Here is a 26,664-nt window from a genome sequence, read left to right on the forward strand (position 1 = left end):
GCACGTATATCGTGTACGAATAGAATTTTAGATAAGCGATTACCCTGCATATATGTATGCGGAAGTGGATGGAGGTAACATCATTTTGTAATAAATCATGTCCTGCAGATGAATGAGTGTTCTGGTAACATACACTCAGAACAGGTAGCATTACACCTCCATGTGTCAGTGCAGCCATGCACATTGCAACTATAAGCGACAAGTGAAATTATTATTGATAAAGAAACATCCAAAGACATCCGACAGAGTCATTTATTAAAGACATTTGCAAATGTATGTCTTAAGCTGACCGTGGATATATCAGGCTGCACGGTTACTGAAAACAGACAGGTGATCACCAAAGCCGAAATGCTTGATATTCAGTGCTTACAAGAACTGTGAATGTTAATGTTTTCATCTGCGTAATATTAGATATGGAGACGAAAAAGCTGTTTGTCCAGTATAAGTAACTCCTAGCGTGGACTACTGTTAGTCGCCCCTTCAGGTTCTACAAACAGATACCATCTCCGATGTCTGCAAACTAGGTCCGGATAAATGAGTTCAAGGAACAAGTCTTAACAGGTTTCTTTTCACTATTTCTAAAATGATTACTGGTATGTCATTCAGTACAGGATCCTTGAATGGTGATAGTCTACCATCTGTACATGTATGTAAAGACTTTCGTTGACAACTACATTTCCGACTCTTTCTATTAAAGGGGTGCCGAGACGCAGCAGCATAAAATAGCATTGTACTAACAGATGAGGCATTGCAAGTGAGAGTTGTGTGGAAACAAAATGAAGTTTGACAACATTCTGGAGACAGTGGGCGAATTTGGTCCTTCCCAAAGACGTCTGTATATACTGCTCAGCCTCCCCGCCGTTTATAATGCTGTCATCGGCATGGTCATCTTTGTGTTTCTCTTTGCTGTCCCTGAACACAGGTAAGTTCAGCAGAAGAAATGCCCTCCAAACTATTATGGTGAAGTGAACTGTTCTTCATGCAGTGGATACCGAGGTGGGTATGTTGAGACCATATTGTAAGTTTATCACAAAAACGATTAACTGATGCACCTTGAAGCCATTAGGCAACATTATGGAGACGCTGTTACTCATAAGAAATCCACAGAGAAATCAACTCTTCAGGACTCCGGAATGGACAAATTTAAGTGACTTCTTCAGTGTTTGTCCACAGTGCACAGAGCTAAATGTATTGGCGACCAACTACATAGACTAACATGAAGGCTCTTTCAAAATTGTACCTGAAATAAATAACCCTGAAATTTGGTCCATAATTTCACATGGTTTGCGTAAAAAGGTGTGCCATGGCTGTGGTTTACTTCACTTTTTCAGGGATAGATCGAGTCATGATTTTGTAGATCATACTCATGCTGTGGATCACTGGATTGTCTGGTCCAGAATCGATTATTAATAGAACCGCGTCATTATTGCTGGCATATTGCGCTAAACAACAATCAAACAAAACATTTTTAGGATTTAACCAGTTATATTTAAACAACATTCAAACAAAACATCTATAGGATTTAACCAGTTATATTTAGGATTGGAAACATTCTGGTAGGGGAAGGGGTGGTGGGGGAGATGAGTGCCATGCGGGATTCACACAAAAACTGTCAGTGTGAGGCACAGCACACAAAGTCAGTGTTCTCACTCACTCACACATGCATTTTTTATACATCCTTTGGGTTGATCTAACTTATCTGTTCACACCTGACCACCCTCAATAAACCAGACGAAAACCCTTGTATTTTGCATTTCAGGTGTGCTATTCCCGGGATGAAAAACGATACCTTCCAGATTCAAAGCGAGGCTCATGCTGACCTCATCAACAGGACAATGCCGCTTGATAATGATAACGGCGACCTACCTCGTTCATCATGCTTCATTTATTCAACGTCTGAAAATGCATCATCCCGCGATATGAATACCGTCACTGAGCCATGTCACAAGTGGACATATGATAAAAGCGTGTATCAGTCGACTGTTGCCCAAACAGTAAGTAATTCAACTTGAATTCTACCATGACTTCACTAAACACTGGATTGTGATTGGTTAATTAAAGTCATTCAGAGGTATATAATCACGTTTTACTGGTCTCTGATTTTCCGTGCGCAATTATACATGGTGTACGGTAATGCACTATTTTTGTCTGCCCACCAACATGGCGGACACCAAACAACCTACCGATGCATCGATAAATTACGGCGATTTTACTGTCGGAAATTACACATATGTCTTTAAAGATGGATTTAGCGATGACGGGCTCGACTCACTACTTGCGTAACTCACAGCAATAGGTGTTGATACATACAAAAGTACTTCGAAAGCATGGAAACAAATATTCAGTCAAACAAGATCAAAACATCCTCTACTTTCCGAATAAAAAATCAGCAAGAACAAATATGTTTACGTTAATTCTATGTTATGTCAGAATACATCCAGCAATAGACTGCTACAAAATTTCCGTGTTAAATTTATTATCAGCTTTCGTCAACGATATCGCCACTGATCTTGATCCGGTAACGGAGGATGCATTAACATCGAACGCAGAAGAAATTTGAATCCCTTCCGTCCACATAAATAAACAGTTGGGTTATCAGTTCAAACAAAATGATATTTTGAAATTTTTACTGTTTCGAATTTAGCGGTAGTAATTACAGAATCTGCAAACCGTTCTGTTTAGCCCAACATATATTTTTCTAAAAGTATAATATCGCTGAAAAAGTTATTTAGCTTATTTATTTATTTATCCCTCTTATCCATTACACTGCTTGATCTAAAGTAGTCTATTAAAGTATAATTAATTACCTTACCGTATTTATGCCAGAGGTACACTCTCATGTCCTGTTCTATCCTTTCGGAAATATCACCACAAATCTCGCTCTTTGTCAACTGCCTCGCGAACATGCCAGCGAATCCGATTCATTTTGAATTCACTACACTTTGAAGCCACTAGGTAACAAAACACTTTCCAAAATGTAAAAAAATAATATCCGTAGAATCGAATTTGAGCACAAAAGTACACACATGAGCGTGTAAGGACATCACCACAGCTATCGCACGCAGACGTAGAGCCAGTAGAGGTGAGTGAAATCGTCAAGTTGACAGGGCGCAAAATTCAACAGTATCTAAATTCGGTACAAGACGGACTTCTCGTTACAGCAAAAGCGCTTCTTCTCTTAAATTTTGAACCAGTACCAAAATTCGATATCAAAGACTATCTCAGTCATACAATCAGGTTAACTTTGCGCAAACTGTCAGAGGTTCTCCTGTCGCATCTTTCCAAATTTGCAATATTCAACGTAAATGTAAACAATTGACTTCCGAGAATAGGTCAAGGCCATGCGAGGTTGCTGCCATTATTCTGGTGGGGAAAGGGTCTACGGTGGAATTTTCAAATTTGAACCAAGCTTTTCCTTATTTGATATATGTTTTCCAACTTATCAGTTAATGATCGATGATTAATGCATGGAAAAACAAACGTGATTTGTTATTACTGAATCTGGAATTTGTTAGTTATTGACGTCTACCACCAATCACCACATTTTGGGCGATGCCACCTGAGATTGGAATGCGAGGCCGCTTCACGTATTGACCTATAACCAAAGAAAGAGTTCCACCTGAAATTGTTTATAAAATAGTCATAGAATGGAGATAAACCTATTGTGAGGAAAATCAGAGGTATATAACGAAATTATAATAGCTCTAAATTGTTTGTTTAAATGAACAATTTAGAGCTATTATAGTTTCGTTATATACCTCTGATTTTCCCACACCGTAGGTTTATCTCCTAATTATACTGTTTCTAACATCATGGAAAAGGCTCGAAGTGTGTACATTTGTTACTGTTCCAACAACTGGTGCGCAGTTGGCGCGTGGTGTTCGCTGTCCAGAAGGCGCGCTGAGTTTCGAGGGACTTTATTCAGCCTCGATAATCTCCTGAAAAAGATTACATTAGGTGTTAACAATGAAAGTAACTATATATTATATGTTCGATCCTCAAGATTCGTCTCCAAATGATAGGGTCAGGGGCTTCGTAAAGAAGCAGCGAACAACAACAAAGAAAATTAAACGTCTCTGTGCTGGTGGATGAGTGAGTGAGTGAGTTTAGTTTTACGCCACTTAAAATTAGCATTATTCCATCAATATCACGGGGACACAGAAATGGGCCTCACACTTTGCACTAATGTGGGGAATCGAACCGGGGTCTTCGGCGAGACGAGCGATCGCTTTAACCACTAGGCTCCCCCACCACCCCCTGTGCTGTTGAAGCCATGTGCGTACTTCCCAAGTGGTGAACTGCACGCAACTTATATTGCATTAAGCCTTAGACTTTCTCTTCATCTACCCATGATCGTATCCAAATTGGGTAGATAGACGTACATCCTGGGCTGTCTGGTCCAGACTTGATTATTTACAGACCGCCGTCATATCCGAAGAATATTGCTGAATGCAGCGTTAAGCAAAAAACAAACATTTTTATTTTCAGATGGACCTTGTGTGTGACCGGAAGCTGTATGTGAGTCACGCTAAGATGATGGCCATGGTTGGGCAACTCGTTGGAGTTCTCATTGGTGGACCCATGTCCGACATGTAAGTACCTCCATATTTGTTGCTGTGGGAGCCTAAAGTTCGATTAGAGTACCTCAGCGAATCCTTCATCATCACAATCTTTTTAAGTTGATTTCAGTACTCTCCCGCCACTACAGCATTGACTATGTTTGATATTCTACTTCTCTGTCCCTTGTGTAAGGAATAATATAAAAAAAACAAAAAAACATACGTTCTGTTTGTAAGTTGGTTGGTTGGTTGGTTCTTCAACGCCGCATTATTCCAGCTATATGGCGTCGGTCTGAACATAATCAAGTCTGCACCAGACAAACCAGTGATCAACATCATACACCATAGGTTGCTGAAGACAAATTCTAAACGGGATCTTAACGGGTCTCTTTGTAAGTAGTTTAGGTAGACATCTGCAAATAGACACCACCAATTTCAATTTGTATGGACGAATGTTGCTGCGTACCGTGTTGCAGGTTTGGACGGCGGAGAGTCATCTTGGCTTGCGTGTTTGTTTCGGTTCTCCTGAGCATCTGTCTCACCTGGATCACGGACTACTACCTGCTCATCACTGTAGTATTAGTCATCTCAGCGAGCAACAACGTGCAGTACCTATCGTGTTTCGTGTTCAGTAGGTTCTTCTTGTTTACTTTGCTTTACGTGTGTTTCTACTTTCATTTGAGAAAACATATACTTCCCTTCAAAGGTTTAGACTGACTGAAAACACTCACTATATGTTATGTGTGTGTGTGTGTGTGTGTGTGTGTGTGTGTGTGTTTGTGGGTGTGTATATATATGGTTACATGGAAGACTGATTTCTCCACTAACTTGGGGAAGCCAAGTGCAAACCGTATGCAGATGAATTGCACGAGGATCATGCATCAAATTGCTGAAAAGCATGTGCAAATATCGTGCATCAGAACAGATGCGTTTTGGGGTGTAAAATGTTGTTATGAATTCGCCAATTTTCAGTGAGTTTTATCATTTATTGGACTAGTAGTATACACAATGGGGCTACGGGAGCAGCTCCTCTCCAGGGAATCTCCTATCATTTAGGGCCCTTGAGAAGTCCCTAATCCCTAACCCCATGGGGCTACGGGACCAGGTCCCCCTCAAGGGCTCAATTTTTAAATTGATTTAGGAAATAATCACTTTTTAGTGAGCATGGTGTCGGTCTGGTGAAAGGCTAACACTCCAACGCATTGTCGTACTTGTCATATATTATCTAGGCGATAACAGTTTATTGCGAAAAAGTTTATTGTGAATCTCCTATGATTTGTTTGGTTGTCGTAATGAAGACTTGTCGGGCCTGTTGCTTCCCTTGTTCTATGAAATGTTTTTTCTCGTCTTCGCAAATGACGGCGTTTTTATGAGACTTGGCCCGAATCTCTTGTTTCATTCTGTGATATATTGCTATTTCTGATAGCACCAAATGAAACTCTTCTTCAGAGATTTTAGAGTCGGTGAGCGCGGTGGAAATATGATCGCCTATCGTGTTTAACTTCGCTTCGGTGAGAATTCTAATTTTGGCGTGTTTCAATGCTTTACGTTGCAGTCTGCGAGACACGAACTTAAGGGTCAATCCAATCACCCCTGCCACGCCGGCTGTTATTTCGATACCTAGCACCAGGAGTGCGGCCATGATGGTGGATAGTAACCTGATACCTGCTACACCTAATCCCATGCTGACTGAAACCAGAGCGCTGTCAACACCGTCCACGGAATTGATGGCCCTGTGATATTTTTTCTGTAATGCCGACCACGTATCGCGTTCACGTTCTAGTTGTTGTTTGATCTCGCATATCTGTCGCAAAACGAAACCCGTCTATGGTTTCCAGTGTTTTCTCCACTTCATCCACGACCGGGTACAGTCCCATTCTGTATATATAGACTTTTTATAAAATAGTATTTAATTGGTCCTCAGTCAATGTTTGATGAATATACTTTAAGCTGATGAGGTACAAGTTTTCGTATATATAAACGGTCTAGAGTTAAATAAAATCCTTTTGAAATATCATAATATCTAGATTTGCGGTGGGGGTTCTCCTGGTTGTATACAAATACGACAACGTTTTTGTTGATGGTGATCATGCCAACGTATTTTTAACCCATGCAGAAGGCTTATATCTACTCCGGGTGCATCTCCAAGAAATACTTTGATAATAAGAGTAGAACCTTGTATCATACTGAGCCACGAGTCTGGCACATCAGTATATTTTACTAAAAATAACACTGCTTTTTTCTCATTGGGAACTAAGATGTTAGCCGTTTGATCTGGTAATGGCGCTACGTTTATCCACATTCTTTTTCCAGGATCAAACCTCCCCAGCAGTATCCTGTTATTTTTTAGACGACACCATCATTATTATCTATGATAAGATAGGGGTAGGTCAGGACCGGGTAAATAATCCAGTTCAACTGAGATTCGATGATGACTTCTCGTCGTTTGTACACGTTATCTTGGAAGCGCATGGCGTACAAGGCGTTTTCCTCGCCGGGTAGATCGAATCCCCGCGTGTCCCCGAGCTCAGCTAGCGTGACGCTGAAATGATGATGGTTCATCTCATTATATATAATGTATTACGAAATGGTTTTCAATTTGTTATCGGATAATTTCCCGGACGTGCACTTCAAACCCATGAGACGTATGTTGTCGAGTAGAAGAAAATTTTGTCACAGTGACTCCCTGCAGACTGGTGTAGGTGTTAACGTTCACCTGCACATAAACGGAGCAAACTTGGTATTGTTACTGTTTGGCCCAGCGGAGTTTGATCCCTTTCACGATTTCGACGACGTTACACGCCGACGGCGGTTCGCCGAGGTAGACTTGGATGTACAGCGTGGATTTTGCCGGCAGATTTTCCAGGACGTTTACCACACTGTCGAATTCCGACACCATCTGCAATCCCATGTTTTGCATCCCGGGTTTGCTCGACAGCATGTGGGCTATTCTTTGCCTCAACGACGATAACAGTGCGTGTTTGTGTACGGACGTAAGCCACGAGCAGCGTTCCGTTGTTCATGACTTTTGTCAGGTAGTGATCTTTTGTCGCCTGAAAACCAGAGTGTACTAAGTCACAAAAAACCTATTTTTGATAAATTCGATCTTGAAGTTTAGGACAACAATATCTTCTAAACTTTTCAATCGAATTCTTTCAAATTTTGCACATGCATGTGACATGTTAGATATCTTATACCTACGGGATAGTGTTTAATGTCTAAAACCGATATTTTCAATTCTGTTATGTTGCCTCGGATTAATTTCTTGTAATGCCGCGACAAAAACGATTCAGTTCCACCGTCGTTGTTCTTTTCCATTTTCACCAGGACGGCTCTCAGCAGTGTGGAAGGTCGTTCACCTTGAACGTTGTCGGTCGTGTTCAGCTGATCGAGATGAATGCACAGTTTGCAATACGGAACGAGATCGGGTAATTTTGTGCCGGTCACGTTGGTTTTCGGTGGTATGTCGTTCGATGTCAAATCGAGCGTTTTATTCAACTGCCGACTGAGTCTCAAAGTATTTTTTCCGTTGTTGGCTAGCATGACCATGCCATTCGAGTCGTTCATTTTGAGTTCAGCTCCCATAGATTTGAAGATTTCTTCGTTGAGCGAGCACACGCTGTAGTAGCCATCCTTTATTTGGCGTTATTGACGAACAGCCTTTTGTTTCTACCATTGATGTTGGTCCATCCTGGGTAGTAGGTGATGTCGCATAGCGTGACTGGACGTGTTATCGATCGTGTGCAGCAGTTGAATGGACTCGTCGCTCGTGATTCCCAGAAAGCTTCACGTACATATTGAAAAAGTAGATATGTATACTATATATCGTGGCACTGACACCGGAAGTAGAAGTAGCAGCACCACGCCAACAACAGCAGCAGCTGCCCCTGCACGTGCAGGCACACAATCAGCAGCACGTCAGTCACAAAATGGCGTTGGTGGTCTGGGGGATCGGGTCGGTCTGTGCCTCATTTGGTTAAAAACTTCTTAGCTGCGACGTACACCAGGCCCGCCACAGCGACGATGAAAGCCCACAGGTTTTGATTGAGCCACATGATGGTTTTGACAAGAAGCCTAACAACCAGGAAACGATGCTGCACAAGATACCAGGCAGCGCTTCGGCAGCTGTGCCGGCCAGTTTAGCCAGGGCTTCGCCGAGAGATTTCAAATGTTTTTTTAGTGTCTGACGTCGTCGCCTGATGATGGGCTTGTTGGTGTTGGTGGTGTACCACTACCGCCCGTCAGCGATATGACCAGTTTCGATATGATGAAGCCCAAAGCCGTGAGAATGCTGGTGATGGTGATTCCTTGTTCCCGGAACAGAATTCGGATCCTGTCGGCCAACGTGGTGTCCTCATTCAAGACTCGGTTGATGGTTTTGCGCACGCGACTGATTTGTGATCGGAGGGCTTCCCAGTTGGAGGCAGAAGCTTCCAATCTGGTCCGTCTCTCATCTTCCAGGTCTCGCAATCTTTTCTCGATGATGTTTTTCATGGCTTCGTGGTCGTTTTCTGAGGTTTCTTTTATCGCGAGCGATGTGCTTGTCGATTTAGTTCAGTTTACCCATGTTGTTCACGAGTTCTCCGCACACGTTTTTCAAGGCTTTGTCTAGACCCTGAAGTTCCCTAAGAGGAAATTCAAAACTGGGCAAGGGTTCGTTCGAGTACATGACCAATATTTCGTCAGACGCTTCTTTGGCGCGCTGAGGCATTTCTCGCGGATCGGCAGCGACGGCACCATAGAGTTCAGTCCTTACGTTTTGCAGATCTCGGACAGTTGTTTGGGTTGTGCCACGCCTTAATCTCGCAGGTTTAGTTCGTCGCGGATCAGTTGACTACAGCCACAGCGACTGGCTAGCGTCGACAGGGCGAGTGTTTTTTTGTGTGTTTGTTCATGAGATTGACCTCCGGATGAGCTTTCAATCGCAGCGTCCCTTCGTTGTCGATTTTGAACTTTGGATAGTCACGACCCAATGGTTAGACATAATGTTTATCGAGCTTTAAAGCATCGTGATACTCGTCCACAGCCTGCTTTAAAAGCTTGTTGCCCACGGTGCATGGCTGCTGCATCATCATCATTCAGCTGGTGTACGTCGAAATGGTCCATGGGAATATCGTCAGCCATTTTTTTATATATTAAACTTATAATATACATAGTTTCAATATAAACAATGTTGCAATACGGACGAAAGCTAGATCCTTTCCGAAGATCGAGAGAACCCCTTGGTGTTAAAGCCGTTCATCAGTCGGTGAGCATCACCAACAATCCGAGCACGATCGTTCAAAACCAAACGCTGCTGGTTCGATTCCCCAACCTGGGCGCAAACAACATCATCAACCCCGGCACGGCTCGACTGGCTTTTCACATCACTTTGGAGTCCACGAACGACAAACTCACGATCGTGCGCAAACTGGGTCGTGCCATCATCAAGAAAATCACCATCAAAATAAGCGGGAATGAGGTGCTGAGGATTGACGACAGTGACGAGAATGAAAGCGCTGACATGTTGTATCAAGGAATTTGTTGGGCTAACAGCCGTGCGAACGACATGCGTGTGGGAAGAGCTTTCATGCAAGACAAGCTCGATGGGATAGCGGCAGGGGACAAAGCCATCGCAGAACCGGTTTTGCATACCGCTCGACTTCGAGCTGCTCGATTGGTACATGCCGTTTTACCAGACCGCGCTGGTCAACTGGTTATATACGGCAAAGTTATATACACGCCGGACGGCACTGAGGCCAGCTTCATCGTCAACAACATCTCTCTGGAATACGACATGGTCATAGCAGATACGCACCCAGTACACGGGAAAGCTGTCCATCCTGTACAATCCCGGACGATCGTCAAGGACAAGAGAGACACATGGCGGAATACGAGCCGTTTCGAAGAGACAGCGAACTCACTTGGAATCCCGAGATCACGAAAGTGGAAGTGACCGTCGAGTTCGTTCCCAACCAGCTGTTCAGCCAAGGCATTCGAGCTTACCAGCAGTGGAACGAGATAAGAAAAATACCATCAAGCGACACTCGCTGGAAATCAGCGACGTCGTCAAAGACCTGAATTTATCCTACATGAGAATTGTAGGAAATTTCTGGCCAAAGCACATTCAGACAGACTTTCGAGCTATCCTGAAGACGATGGGATCAACTGGGACGGCACAGACGAAAACACACCCATCTCCCAGGTCACCAAAATTGAAAAACAGAACGACGACATAGCCATTAATATCTTCGGACACGAAGGGAATAAAACGATCGTGCACAGGATCAGCTCCCTCACAAACGAACACCGCAACACGATCAATATATTTATGTTCCAGCAAGGCGACAAGTATCACTACACGTGGATGAAATATTTCAACAGACTGTTGTACGATCAATCGAAGCAAAAGGAAGAGAAACACTTCGAAAGGTGCCTGCAAGGCTTCACGTGAGCCGACCTGCTGGAATCCCACCGGGAAGATTGCCGAGGCAAACATCAAATGCCCGTGCCGAACGTCATCTACACCGACTTCGACCTCATCAAAACCGTCGTCACTGTCGCGTCGTTGTCCGGGAAAAAAGTTTCACGCATAAAACACAAGAGCACAAAGCCTGCTGGTTTGGTTACGTGGTCGTTCAATTTGACGAGGAAACGGATGCTCCCGTGGTCTACTGAGGTCCCACCGCAGCCGAACGATTTCTCACGTGTTTGCAAAACGAAGAGAAAATCATCAGGAAACAGTTGTACACCATCGTCCTCATGCGCATGACCCAAGACAACTTGGGAACTGATACGAAAGTTAAGAATTTCCACGTGTGCGATGAACCCCTGAATGGGGATGTCGTGAGAGATCACTGCCACATCACCGGCAAGTACAGAGATGCCGCTCACAATGCGTGCAACTTGAAGCTCAAAATGATCCCAAGACCATCAAAATCCCCGTCCTGTTTCACACTCTTCGCGGCTACGATTCTCACCTCATCACGGCAACATTACGTGCATTCCCAACAACATGGAAAAATACATCTCGTTCTCGTTAGGCGGTCTGAGATTATGGATAGCGTACAGTTCCTGCTGTCGTCTCTAGACAGTCTGGTGAATGCCAACAACCCGGACGACTTCGACATCACCAATCGATACATCAACGCCAAGACTCGACCCCTGCTGCTGAGGAAGGGCGTCTACACCTACGAGTACATGGACGATTGGTCCAAATGATACGCCAAAGCCAACAACAAGAACGTTCCCGGTCACAACCCCGGCAAACCGACCAAACACATACTCTATCTCGACACCAACAACCTGTACGGCTGGGCCATGAGTCAGTATCTCCCAACCGGGGGATTCGAATGTGTCTCCTCGCCCGAGATGATTGACATGAAAAGCATCGAGCCAGATTCGAACAAAGGCTACGTGCTCAAGTGGACTTGGACTATCCCGCCGAACTACACGAATCACACAATAGCTATCCCCTAGCTCCCAAACGATTGACGGTGAACACGGACTGGATGTCTGAATATCAACGAAATTTACTGGGAGACAATCAACCAGCTAACATCGAAAAACTCATGCCTAAGTTGATGAACAAGTCAAAATACGTCGTTCACTATCTCAATCTGCAGCTGTACTTGTCGCTGGGAATGAAACTCACAAAAATACACAATGCGCTCCAGTTCGATCAAAGTCCGTGGATGGAGCCCTACATTAGAATGAACACGGGTTTACGGAAGCTAGCCACCAGCAATTTTGAGAAAAACTTGTACAAGCTCATGAACAACTCGGTGTTCGGCAAAACGATGGAGAATTTGAGAAAACGCATTAACGTGAAATTAGTCAGATCCAGCGAGGAAGAAAACCTCTGGAAACTTATAGCCAGCCCGGCGTTCAACCGAAGCAAGATATTCAACGACGACTTGGCAGTGCTGCACATGAACAAAAGCCACATCAAATTCAACCGGCCTGTTTATGTAGGGATGAGCATCCTCAACTTATCCAAACACTTGATGTACGATTTCTACTACAACAAACTGAAGAAACAGTACGGCGACAAGTGCGAAGTGCTGTACACAGACACGGATTCCCTGCTGATGGAAATGCACACCAAGGACGTATACGAGGACATGAAGAAACACATGCGCCTGTACGACACCAGCGATTACCCTAAAGATCACCCTATGCACAGCCAAGTCAACAAAACAGTACTCGGCATGATGAAGGACGAATGCGCTGCCACGCCGGTCGCGGAATATGTCAACTTGAGACCTAAGACGTATTTCACCAAGAAAGCAGACAACGATGAAATCACATAGGCAAAAGGCGTGAAAAAACATGTGGTGAAAAACACATCAAGCACGCCAGATTCAAGGAAGCCCTGTTAAAGAATAAAACGTTCAAACACAAGATGAACATGCTGAAAAGTGACGGACACAGGATATACGGACTGAGAAGTCACTGTCCCCCATGGACACATACGATGGATCGTCATCGACGGAGTCACCACTTACGAGTACGGGCACATGCACATATTAAATAATTAAAACGCACGCAATACATACATCATGGAGAAAATTTATTACAGCCCACGCGGGTACCGGAAAGGCATGGACGCCATCCCAAAACTCACCAAAGCCAAAGAGTCTCGGAAGACGTCGCCAAAACTTGGCTTAACAAACAAGCCATCTGACAAGTCTACCTGTCGGCGCCTCGATACATCCCGAGAAGAAAATTCAACATTTCACACCGAATCGCGTCCACCAATCTTACCTCCTGATTCTCCCTCACGACAGGGTGAGGCGTAAAACCTACAAGTACGCCCTGACAGTCGTCAACGTCACTGTATTGCAAATCGACCCCGTACGCGAGTTCATGGGAGCCGTGTCACTACTGCTGGCCAAGCATGACGTCCAGGTGAGACGAGGTGTGGCGGGAGCTCACCAAAGCCAAGCCATAATCAAGCGATTCAATCGCACCTTAGCCGAACGTCTGTTCTCACATCAGTAGTCGCAGAATTTAATGGATCCCAAAAACAGAAACACGGAATGGATCGTACGCTTACCGTGAGTGGTGGATGCTATCAACAACAAAGTCACCAGACTCGTGGGCAAGAGACCCGTCGAAGCCATCAAAGTGAAATCTGTCGAATCGTCGTTGGGAGCAGCACGTCATGATAAAACAGAGAAAACATTACCGGACCAGGTCAGCGTTAGGTACTTGTACCAGCCGGGAGAATACGAGCGAGACAGCAGAAAACGCGCCACCAATCCGATATGGTCCATTAAAACGTACAACGTAGACCTTGTCGACATCAAAGACGGCGAACCGAACTTGTATTACTTAAAAGACGGACCGCCGAGAGCATTCGTCAAAGAGGAGTTGATGATCGTACCTCACGACACAGTCCCTTTTAGATCACCCACTGTATGATAATTCTAATGATTATTTGTGTGTACTATTAGGTTGTGGTATGCTATGTGGCCAGCCAGCTCTACAGTGAGCTGCACATGGTGAAAAATAGCTGAGCCGAGACACACACACCCACAGCGCTAGCTCGGTGATACTGAGACGACGACCCCGGGAGGAAAATGCCGAAAGATGAGTTTCATTCACTTTCAGATTTCTGTAGCCTCGCTAGTCAGCCAGCCGAGCAGCATCATAGCCGAGCCGAGAGACACACACACTTATACTCGTCCACAGTGCTCGTTCAAAGCAACCACCGAGACGGTAGCGAGTTGATGACTTCCGACTTTCATTCAGCTAAAACACCTCTCGCCTCGTTAATATACAGTACAACCAGAAATTATTGAGAATTTAAAGATTGTAATTTATAAAAAAAAATTCACTCATTACTCAAGTATTAATGTGAATATTATCAGAACATAACTCCAGATTGAAAGACAGGTGAACAGTTAGTACTTTGTCAAGTCACCATGGGCAGCAATGCAGGCTTCAATGCGGCGGGGCATACTACTGATCAAAGACGTTAGAAAGTCGTGGTCTACGCTGTCCCAATATCGGACCGCCTCTTCTTTCATTTCAGCAATATTTGTCAGATTTTTCTTATTGACACTTTCCTTCATAAGTCCCCAAACATTTTCTATTGGATTTAGGTCAGGGCTATAGCTTGGCCAATCTAATAATGTCATATTTTGGGTCCGAAACCAGGCCTGTGAATGCTTTGAACGATGTTTTGGGTCGTTGTCCTGCTGGAAAATCCAAACATTTCCATAGAACACGGGAGCAGATGAAGGTAAATGTCCCTCGAGAATATCTGTGTACTGTTCACAGTTCATATTCCCTTCAAATACACAGAGGGGCGTTGCCCCTAACTCAGATATGCCACCCCACACATTAAATTTCGGACTGTACTTTAGGCGCTGATACAAAGGTTTTTTAGTTTGTTTGGTCCAGAATTTAAGTGTATTAGGAAACAGCCACACAGAACTTTCATCTGAGAAAATCACATTGGCCCAGTTAAAATTTCTATGCTGTAAGCACCAGTTCAACCTTCGCTCCTTTTGTTCAGGTTTCATGATCGGTGATGGAATTCCCCGACTTTTCTGCCAACCCATTGCATGCAGCTCAGTTCTAATTGTCTCCTTACAGACAGCCACAGTTCCTCAATCAATCATATCCAGCCTTAAGTTTTCTAAACTCCTTCGTTCGTCTTTAGAAACAATAATACCAAGCCACCTCCTGTCACTGACAGTCAGTTTTCTTGGCCTACCTGCTCCTACCTGGTGCTCAATGCCATATCCATTTGCAATATTTTTCAAAACACGATAAACAGTGGACAAAGGGATGCCTGTTCTACTTGAAATCACTTAGGTGATCTGATGTCCTTGTTATAATACTCTAAAGTCAATTTCCTCTTCTCTAAATCATCTGAAACTGCCGTCTGCTAGCGAGTAAACAAAGGGGAATAACTCTTCACATAACTCTTAACTAATGAAAAAGGATTAACGGAGTTGACTCTTTTGAATGAAACCAAGCACTTGATAGCTGGTCAAGGTTGTTTATACTAGAAATCAAATTAAACATATTCCTAAAATTCTCAATAATTTCTGGTCATACTATATAACAAGTACGACAATACGTTGGATTGTTAGCCTTTCGCCAGATCGACCCCATGCTCACTAAAAAGTGATTATTTCCAAAACCATTTGATCGATTTTCGTGAAATTTTGCATGCATCTCGGCAGATGGTTACACTATACCAAAACGGCATTGGGAACACTCTCGGTGACTTCATTAGATTAATTGAGACTTAATTACGACAAAAAGTTGGACATTTTGCCTTTTCCCGACCGACCCCATGCTCACTTAAAGGTCAATATTTCAGAAACTATTCTACCGATTTTCATCAAAATTTACATGCACCTAAGTAGTAGTATACACAATGGGACTACGGGATTATGGACTTTTACAAATTGAGCCCTTGGGAGGTACGTGGACCCGTAACCCCATTGTGTATACTACTGGACTCATGACAATAATCTTTTCAACGTTACGATTTTCTATTACAATACATCAGTTCATGTTTACCCAGTACCTTTAAACAGTATGGAAAATTGTTTGCAAGATTTAGTATAGAACAGTTTCCTGAAGTAAGTGGCTATATTTACACTAGTGAATCTAAACTTTTGATGGGAAGTATATGTAACAATAATTTATCCTGCTTATAGGAAATGACTAAATTGGAATTAGAATGTGTGACTTGGCTGATCGATTGTTATCGTGCAGCTATGGAGCTGCTTGTTAGTCAACATATCTATAACTGGTATGTATGTTCCAAGCTCGAATGTTAGGGACTGCCTTTACAGTCATCTACAAACGTAGCTGATTGTGGCGTAACACACCAACCATACGAACATCTGTGAAACTGGATAGATATGATGAACAAAAGTTTCAACTCCTGGTTTTGCTTGAGCGGTGCGTGTGCGTGCGTGTGTGTGCGTGCGTGCGTACGTGTATGTGTGTGTCGGCCGTTGAGATGTCCCTCCGTTGAGTTGAAACAGATTGTAATCGGCTGAACAAATCTTTCGTTGATATGACACAGTTCTCACTTCAGGGAATTGAGGGAAGTGGTGTTTCATATAATACTAGTTGTAGAATTGTTAACTAATCGGACTATGTAACAACAGCTTGAATGCTTGTTTCATGACTGTGCTTGCCTCGTTATTTGAAACTGCCCATTTGGCAAAAGGAAAACCAAACCAAAATGTAGGGTTTTCAGCGTTCAGGAATTCCTAAGCGTCTTCCTGATCTATAACTTCAGGACCATATCTGGATATCCTTTTGTAAAGGATTCTCCATAGTTTCTTTTATACCTGTATCTAAATCCTTCTGACCTTCTTTTATACCAGCATCTAAATCATTAAGAGGGAGTGAGTAAGTATAGTGAAAAGTCTTGAACAGCCCAGCAATGTCGCACTAGTATTGTGATCAACAAAGTGTATCCGTGTGGGGCATTGTGCCATAAACCCATAAATAATACTAATACTGTGAACATGTGTGACATATGACAGTCAACATTGTGCATGGTTGGGCCAATACCTACTTGTTTCCTGTTGGATTAATTGTTAATAAAAGTATCAATGACACCAAATGTATCTTCATTAACGCAAAACAAAAGAATTTTGTTTTAAATGAAGTTGTACAAAATGAGAGATTTTGGTTATTGCCTTATTGAACTGTTATGTCTCGAATGTTATTTTTATTTATCGTCTAACGCTACACTCAGCAATAGAAATCTGTGAATAATATTTTATCAAGTTGTAAATACTGGACCTCTGTAAGTGTTCATGTATTTGTAAACAAAGACGAAATATTTCAAAATTGACAAGGCATTTTAAAGATTTTGTTGATCCATATTCTTTTTCTACAGGCATGGAATGCGTCGGTCCCTCTAAACGAATGTTGGTTGGAGTGGCCATGAATCTCTTCTGGAGTGCGGGAAACATCATTGTTGCTTTGATGGTCTTCCTGATGCGAGACTGGAAAACCAGGCAGCTTGCAATTAGCGTTCCAGGGATTCTCTTTGCTTATCTCTAGTAAGTAGTGTTCCGTATATCTAATGCTATAATGATTCAATAAGATTGTATATTATATTTTGAAGATTGCGGGCTGTTTATATAAAATGTATTCTGTTGTATTTCATTCATAAAGACAAGATATGGGAATGAATGTTTGTTAACAAACAAATACACCTAAACAACATGCAGTAAACAAAATTAGCTCAGCATGGCTCAGCATTCTTCAATGTGACAGTCTATTTCTTATCGTACTACATCGATGTGCAAACGTCACATTGCTGAACATCTGACGCTTAACTTATCTGTGAGATCTCTACAGCTCTATTGTCACAATAACTTTCTTTTAGATCATATTTTCCTCCCCTACTCTTGAAGACTTGATTTAGTTTGACGTAGACTTTCCCAAACCTTTCCAGTAAGACATTAACAAAACATGAATTCCACAGTGTTGATGCAGGAGTGAGATGCAATGTTAACAGCTATATCGTCAATATAGGGAAATAGACTGTCAACTGCACTTATCGTAGACATATTTTTCATTTCCCCTGCGAAAAGTTTCCCAAGCGAAAGTGAAACAGCTCGCTGAGTACTTTTATTTGTCATGTTTCAACCCTTTCACAAAAGCAATGGCTGGAATGGGGCATCATTTGCTATTTTCACACACAGTACGTGTGTATTTTCTTCCGACGTAGTGCTTCTATTATATTCCAGTTTCCTGCCCGATTCCCCAAGATGGCAGTATAGTAGAGGGAAAACTGCAGAGGCGAACAAAACTGTGATGAAACTTGCCAAAGGAAACAAGGTTAGGCTCACTCAAGATATGCTTTATGACGTGACATGCACACTGGATAATCATCAAGAACAGTTCTGGGAATTGCTGAAGTCCCCTGTCATGTTGAAGAGGATCCTTATTATCTTATACACCTGGTAAATGCATTTAATAACGACAATTGTACTTCAGAAAACAAACTGGGACTATTTCAAACCCAGTTTAGACAAAAGATGTTTTCACCAGTATCAATAACGAAAGTATTAATGTAAAGATACAAAAGACATTCGAGTATTTTCTCTGATTAAAATGAAATAATTCCATATATGAACTCAAGTGTATTCTAGGTTCCAATATGGACAATGTGCTTGACTTACAACGTACTCTACATACCAATATTTCTATCGAAATGACAAACACTTGTACATATATCTATTCTTTGTGTTTTGGTTTTCTGTTGATAGGCTTGCAATCGGTATGGGGTTTTTTGGTCTCAGCATGAACGTCACAAACCTCTCTGGCAACGTCTACCTAAACTTCTTACTGTTTGTTCTGGTCGAGGCATGTGCGTATGTCATATGTCTTCTCCTGATGGACCGCATTGGGCGGAAGAAGATGTTGTGCACTGCAATGCTGATGGCAGGAATAGCATGTGCTCTGTCGTTCGTCCCGTTCTTTGTCACAGAAACCCGTGAGTTTACATGATGCAAATATACATTAGAGAATACGAATCCGTTCTCCAAACTGGAGAAAAAAACCTGTGAGTTAACATGATGAATGAGTGAGTTTATGTTTTCGCCACATTTAGCAATATTCCAGCAATATCACGGTGGGGGACACCGGAAATGGGCTCTAAACATTGCAACCATGTGGGCAATCGAAAACGAACGCATTAACCACTAGATAACCCGATCGCTCCTGTCATGATGAATACGCATTCGTTCCCAAAATGATCGGAAAAGGTACTATGAATCTATGTTATATTTTAGTGGACTGTTTCTTCCCGTAGCTAACAAGTGGATCATCAACATTTTGGCGTGTCTGGGCAATACGTGTGTATCAGCAGGATTTGCCGCCGTTTATGTCTTCACTGCAGAGCTGCTGCCCACAACTTCTCGAAACTTTGGCATGGGCATCTCTTCTTTGTTTTGTAGAATTGGCAGTATATCGTCACCTTATATTAATGATCTGGTTAGTAATCCTATGTAATGTGTATAAATATAATATAAACAGCATGCTACAGTCTTACGTATACCTACATCGAATCTATTTTGTCATCATTGTGCAATTTCGTTGATCATGTTACGTTCAATACTGTTTTCCACTGTCATCCTGTGTTATTTTTTTGTTATTGATATGATTAGTGTTATCCAGTGTCGTATCTTGCTTTAATAACATATCAGTAGATTCAATACCTCGATTCTTTCAGACAATGCACATAACCAGCAGATACAGCCAGATTCTACCTATGTTGATTTTTGGGGGCGTTTCCTTCATTGCTGGACTTCTCGTACTTCTGTTGCCGGAAACCCTGAACGTAAAGCTTCCAGAAACAATTAAGGACGCAGAGAAAATAGGGACGTGAGTGGATTTTTGTATTTGTCAGTAAGTCATCTTCGGCATTGTGTATTAATTCACACTAATGTATCTATTGGGAACATACGTTCGGGTTTGGAAAGAAGTGCCAAGATTGTCCTTGGCTTTAACTATTGGCTTCCATACTGACAGTTTTAGCATTACATATGTGATTGAATAATACATGTAAGAAGAAACTAGGATAAGATACTTGAAATTTGCCGTGCTATTTTGTTGAGTTGATGTCATATTCAAAGGCTGCAACAGGTATGATCATATCCCTTTATAGATCGTTGGCCATTTCATTGTGATATTCATATTTATGGGATGATCTGTCTAGTTGTGCGCGAACAGATCTGCGTTTATGGATATGGAAGGAAAATGCTACACCTCAAATTGACTTTCCTTTCCGAAGTATGATAATGCTTTTGATTTTGAGAAAATATTGCTCGCGTGTAGCAGAATTAGAATGTTACATCATCTTATATGATCACATAATAATTCTTATATAAACTCAAACATTGTGTGTCTGGTAAATCTTCAGTCGATCTGTCACAGGTATGCGATCTTCATGAGTTTGGTTATGGGCTATCGTTATTTTATTGTACTTCTGAAACACATGCGTATGATCTAGTCGGCAATATGCAATAGATTTCTTATGTGTCATTGAATATATAACCATCACATGGAGTTTTATTATCCAACAGAAATGTCACTGATGACGCCATACCTTCTCCGGCACAAGAACTACTTCGCCTTGACAGGGAATGTGGCAGTAGAACCAGTGAAAACGCTTGACGTCCAATACCATTTCATTTATTTTCACAACGTAATGTTTCACACAGGACATACATACATTAGGTTAATTATTTTCCTGTTGCCATGAAGCTTGTTATTGGTTGAAAAGCATGGTTTATACCAAGGGTCTTACACTTAAATTGGACTTTCATTTTGTGTATGGTCCATTTATGTCATTATCTGAAGTGGTAACGCTTTATACCGTGTGTGTCCACCATTGGCGTGGATGACAGCCAGGTGTAGTGTGGACTATTCTCCCTTACACATTTGTTGTAATTGCAGTATATTCTGTTTCCATGGTTCACGTTGACGGGACCTGTGACCTGTGCTATGTGTAAAGACAACTGTCCATATGAAAATGGCGCCTGTCAATTTGCCCTAAATACGAACATGGCATGTTATTTGCCCATACAAAATAGTTCAGGTGACTGTGTCGACTTCGTGTAAATATATTACCTACAGTCAGGATTAAATTGTAATCATTTGTTGATTGAGAGTCTTTAGCTTGATTACGTCGTCGCAATTTTTGTCAATGTCTTTTCGATTTCTTTTTAGATATTCAGGTTGATATATTGCACGGTATGCACGATATGTGCAAAACTGTTGTATGCAGCGAATGTTTATAGTTAAATGTGTGTTTTTCAGGGGATCGGTTTCCATCAGTGATAATTTTTCATTTATATTGCGCGGGATCGGTTTCCATAAAATGATAACGACCTGATGGTGTGAAATCTATAACGTTAATTTTGTCTTTCATCTTATTAGTCGTCCGTGCAGAGAATCCTTTAATTTACATACTCAAGCCATATTCAGAGGATTTACATGTATGCCCTGAGTGGCCGGTATCTTCCCATAAGATAGACCTCCCAAAAGACAGACCGCTTAAAACAACACATTTTATGGTTGGTTGCATAATGCTTAATTAAGCTGTACCCTTGATAATAATGATATGTGCCCAGATAAATAAAGACAAGGTTAGGTATTAACTATAGTGTTATCAATTCATGTAAGGAATTATGATTTTTAAATTAAGACATATTGCATCAACATATATGTACATTAACATATATTTGCCAGATCACATTTACTTGTGAATATTATAAAAAAAAAAATATTCTCCAGTTATTTCTACTTGTGTGATCTTGAGGGTTTTCTTTATGAACATGATGTAACTGACCTCGAACATGTAAATAAGCTTTTTGAGGACCATCTTGGTATATTTACTAAATTGTTGATATGACTTTACGCTGACGACACTGTCATATTAGCTGAGACAAGTGATGGATTGCAAAAACCTTTGAATGTGTTTGACTAGTATTGTAAAGAATGGAAACATAGTGTGAATTATGTTATAGTGTGATAGATGTCTGTGATAAAACTTCACTTTTTATTATACTGTCCAGCACTAAATGCCCTCAGAAATCAATTTCTTCCCCAATATTTTTGTAAACATCCTACTATTGAAAAAATGGTTTATCTATTGAAATGTGATTATTCACCACTTAAATCTAAAGTTGCCAAATTTATCAAAACTGGGCTTTGTTCAATGTTTTAATATGTATCAATATGCTGTATGTTCTCTGTGTCACTATATGTGATTTTTTAGAATAAAATTTCGATTCTATTCTGTTCTGTTAAATATGAGGATTAATGATAATAATAATTATGTTTTGAGAAGGGCACAGGTGATAGGAGTGTGTTGTTACTTACTTACTATACCCTGTAGTGACTCTGGGACAGCTCATTAATTAAATAGGGGTAGACTGTATTGCTCAACTTATTAGTGTACTCATTGAGAAGTTTTAACCAAATGAGGCACACCCCGACCGCGATTCCACCAACCACGAGCGCCGTTTTACGATCGAGGTGTTGCTGATGTTCGACCGCCGATATGGGGCGTGGTGGTGGTGGTGGTCGAACGCGGGGCGGCTCTGGGGTGGCATCACGATCCCCGTTTCGCCGGTATGCGTGGGTGGTGGGACTCGACTCACGTTGACATCGGGATTGACGCCCAGTGTCTGATCGGCGGTCGCGATGACGATTTCGTTGTTGTAGCCCACCACTTTGTGGATCCTTAGTCGCAAGTCGCTCGGAGCCATGTACAGTACCACGCCGAACACGTAGTCGACTTTCGACCAGGCGTATTCCAACGTGTCCTGGTAACGCCGGATGGCACTCGGTAAATCCACCGGTCTGGCGATGGCGTCCTCAACGTTCGACACGAACTGTTTCTGCGCATCGTGGGCCATCCCTTGACCCACGATGCCGGAACGCGTTTGCCACTGCGCGCCCAGCAGCGCCCACACGTACGTTCGAATCGATCGTGTTCAGTCTAACGACACCGGGACGAGTGTAAGTCCGCGGTGGTAATAAACTAGGAGATTTAGACGATGTCGTAACCGGAGGGCTCTTGATAAACACCCAGTACAATTCTCGTTCTCAACGACACATTGAGTCTGTCTTATGGGTGGTCTGTCTTTTGGGAGGTCTGTCTTTTGGGAGTGAACCGAGTGGCCCTTCCCACAGTGGCCCCTGAGTTATCACGCCTTCTTAACGACCCTTCCCAGAGTGGCTCCTGAACACTCAAGTGTTCCCTCACTGGCCTCTGTTAATCCAATCAGCTTAATTACCAACAGTGTTGGACTAATTACGGAGGCATGATGCTTTGACGGAGCTCTGAATACCATGATGGAAAAGAACCGCAAACGAAAGAGTATTTTACGATACATTTACATTATTCATATCCATGGCTTTACATATGCATATTAAGTCATATCACAAGTCATATCACAAGTCACACATTTTCAACTGAGCAATGATCCACAAGCTAACAAATTGGAAGCGATGTCCCTCTTGCACATCATATATTCAAGTCCAAGCTGGTAAATCTGAGTGTTCACTCCTGTAACACGTCGACGTTTAGCTGGTCGATGTCCACCTCAGGGAAAGATTCATTGGTAATGTGGGAATGAACAACATATTAAACCCAGAGTGTATTAGGTACAGATACCTGCAATGTCTTGCCTGTCATCCATGCAATCAGTGGCTGCGACACGACGTCTCATTTGTTATCCCCCGCAACAACGAAGTTGAGGGGCATATAGAAACGAGTTCCGTCCGTCCGTCACACTTTGTCCGAAGCATATCTCCTAAACTATTGTTGATATCTTAACCAAACTTGGTACGCATATCAACCATTATCCCGAGATGTGTATTGTGGGGGTAACACCCATATGGGAATTTTAAATTTTTGCGGTTTCCATGGAAACATGACTTAGGCTGTGACTATGAGGATGTCATCTTGTCCAGAGCAGATCTCCTTACCTATACATGCTAGCTTCATCAGACTTGGTACACATATCAAGCATAATCGCTAGATGTGCCCTTTAGGGGTTAGACCCAGATATGAATTGTATTTTTCGTGGTTTCAATGGACACGTGACTTAGGCTGTGGCTATGAGGGTGTCATCTTGTCTGGAGCAGATCTCCTGAATTATAGATACAAGATTCATCAAACTTGGTACACATATCAAGCATGATCTCTAGACGTGCCTTTTGGGGTTTAGATCCAGATATGAATTGTATTTTTTGTGGTTTTCATGGAAACATGACTTAGGCTGTGACTATGAAGATGTCATCTTGTTGCATTTTCCATGGCAACAAGTTAGGCTTCAACTGAATTTGGTGGTATTGCTCCTTTCTTGAGCAGATCTTAAACCTTTCAATACTCTCCTTCCACTTTGCTGTATACACTCCAAAACATTGACATAATCATAATTAGTAGACATATTCATAAAGAGTATTTTGCCGTTGCGGGGGATATTGATGACTTTGTCTTCTTGTTTGGAATTGGGAAAGGAGCGGCAATGAAAAAGATCTCCAGATGCGACCACCTAATATCTTCAGCCAAAGTCTTTCTTCGCGAAACAAGCACCACAGAAGATGTCATCAAGGCTGGGAACATCTTGTTTCAGCCTTGTATGGTGGAAATGATCAAACGAAACTGAACACATTAAGATCAGAAAAGTTCTCAAGCTGTGTTTTGATGTGTAAAACCTTTCTCCAAGTACACACCTTGCCTCCAACATCCGCTGCCACCAAGTTCCATAGCTTGAGAACATATCTGCAAGTTCAGGCGTGGACCACAAAAAGTGATACCAAATTAGACCCATGTAGTTGGGGTTGGGTGCTGTCACATGGCAGACTTCTGCCAATTAAAACTGACATTGCTCCTGCTCCGGAAACACTGATGAAGATCATACGATGCAAGTGCAAAACAAAATGTGATACCACAAAGTGCACTTGTCGAAAACATGGTTTAGATTGTTCCATTGTGTGCAGTGAATGCAAAGGAACCAGTTGCTCCAACTCATGTCAAGCCACTTATTCAAATTAAGTAGTGATCAGTATTAGTATCCACAAATTGAACTAACAGTTCCAAAACAATTACAAGCATTAGGAAGCATCCTAATGAACAAAAACATCTATGATATAATTTCCATACTGCATCACAGCCAGGTGGGAAGGAGAGCTTGACGTGTTCAGTTGTATGCGTAGTGTAGTTAATCGTTATGTGCTAAAGTTTCAATCACAATTTCTCATGACGTAGTGCTGAACACGAGGCAGTGCTGTCTGATACTCACCTTTCATTTGTTTGAAAACATACATTACATATTTTGAATTTATTGTAATGCCAAGATGTAGCACAGACAATATTTCTTTGTGACAAGCTATGTTCGCTGCCTATGTGGAAACGATCTGAAACAAAGTGAATGTTGCTTTAAGAAAAGATAAAATTGTCCCAAAAAAGCGTTATGTTATGTTATTTTTCAAAATATAGACAGTTAGGTTTCCTAATTGTCAAACATAGTGATCATTTGAACTTTTCCAATTTGCATTATGTGCAAATAAAACATCAAATGTCACCCCTGTCTTTGTGTTCCTAGGTTTGTGACGTGCAAATCGTTGTGTGACTGATATCTCGACCTTTGACCTTGAAAATGACATTTCCAGAATTTTCCCTGCGTCCGATTTTTTGTATGACATAAAGGACACCCCAATAGTGACAAAAACACATAAACAATTTCTGTTGCAATTAGTTTGGGGTTAGGTCATTTTTCACGTAGATTGACTAGCCAAGGAAGGGTGTTGTAACCTATGAGGGGATTCCAGCAAATTCTAAATGATTGTGTTGAGGCGTGGTTTCTACTGGAATTCTCCAGAACTGTATAATAGGTATATAAGGGTATCTGGTATGGCCAATACGGCTTCGTTTTCGAATGACCTCTTCAAATCGGGACTGACAACCCAAATAGGTGTAACCGATACTTGGTTTAATATATTGATGCCTACTCGAGTGTAACACTTCTTTTGCATTACATCACGGATATAAGATCTAATAACAGCTTTCTAATCAGAGTATGCGATCAGAAGTTGTGTCACAGATTTGTTGAGTGCTGCCATAGCAGCACACTTCTTTTTATTAATGTTTAGGGCACCTGTTAAGGATATGATTTCATACCGACTACCTTTTCTACTCATAAGTTATCTTGACATGTTCTGGTTCTTCTTCCATTAAACTGTATATTACGATAAGCGTCCAGTGTAACTGCTATGACCTAAAATCCTAATATCAAAGACAGCCATTAGGGTTAATGTAACTAGGATACAAAACGTGTTTCAGTACAAATCAATGAAATTTCACAGTTGTTTTTCTCCTAAGATAGCTGGATTTCACAGTATTAAATTGAATTATGAGGTGAGGTGAAATTGGGTTTAACGTCGTGCTTGAGAATATTTCGTTCATATGACGACATGCATGCTTGTGTATGTGTATGTGTGTACTAGCTGGTTTTATAGTGCTAGCCCACTGAGATACCATGCCGCAGTGAAGCATGAATATCCCACTCAGACACATTATACTGACTCCGAGCCGACCAGTCCTTGTTTT

The 26,664-nt window shown here is 41.9% G+C and overlaps 1 protein-coding gene across 1 annotated transcript; it reads left to right on the forward strand.

The window, feature by feature from the left end:
* Positions 1–703: 703 nt before the first annotated feature.
* LOC124256463 (organic cation transporter protein-like) lies at positions 704–21,166 on the forward strand. The gene is made up of 10 exons (XM_046690453.1): positions 704–922; positions 1,760–1,994; positions 4,489–4,592; positions 5,036–5,190; positions 17,425–17,590; positions 18,284–18,499; positions 18,806–19,032; positions 19,351–19,532; positions 19,771–19,922; positions 20,624–21,166. Exons 1-10 carry the CDS (start codon positions 777–779, stop codon positions 20,712–20,714), a joined length of 1,674 nt encoding a protein of 557 aa, XP_046546409.1. The 5' UTR covers positions 704–776; the 3' UTR covers positions 20,715–21,166.
* Positions 21,167–26,664: the final 5,498 nt, after the last annotated feature.

This window comes from Haliotis rubra, unplaced genomic scaffold (assembly GCF_003918875.1).
Source record: "Haliotis rubra isolate DU_JTF1 unplaced genomic scaffold, ASM391887v1 Scf629, whole genome shotgun sequence".
Lineage (NCBI taxonomy): Eukaryota > Metazoa > Mollusca > Gastropoda > Lepetellida > Haliotidae > Haliotis > Haliotis rubra.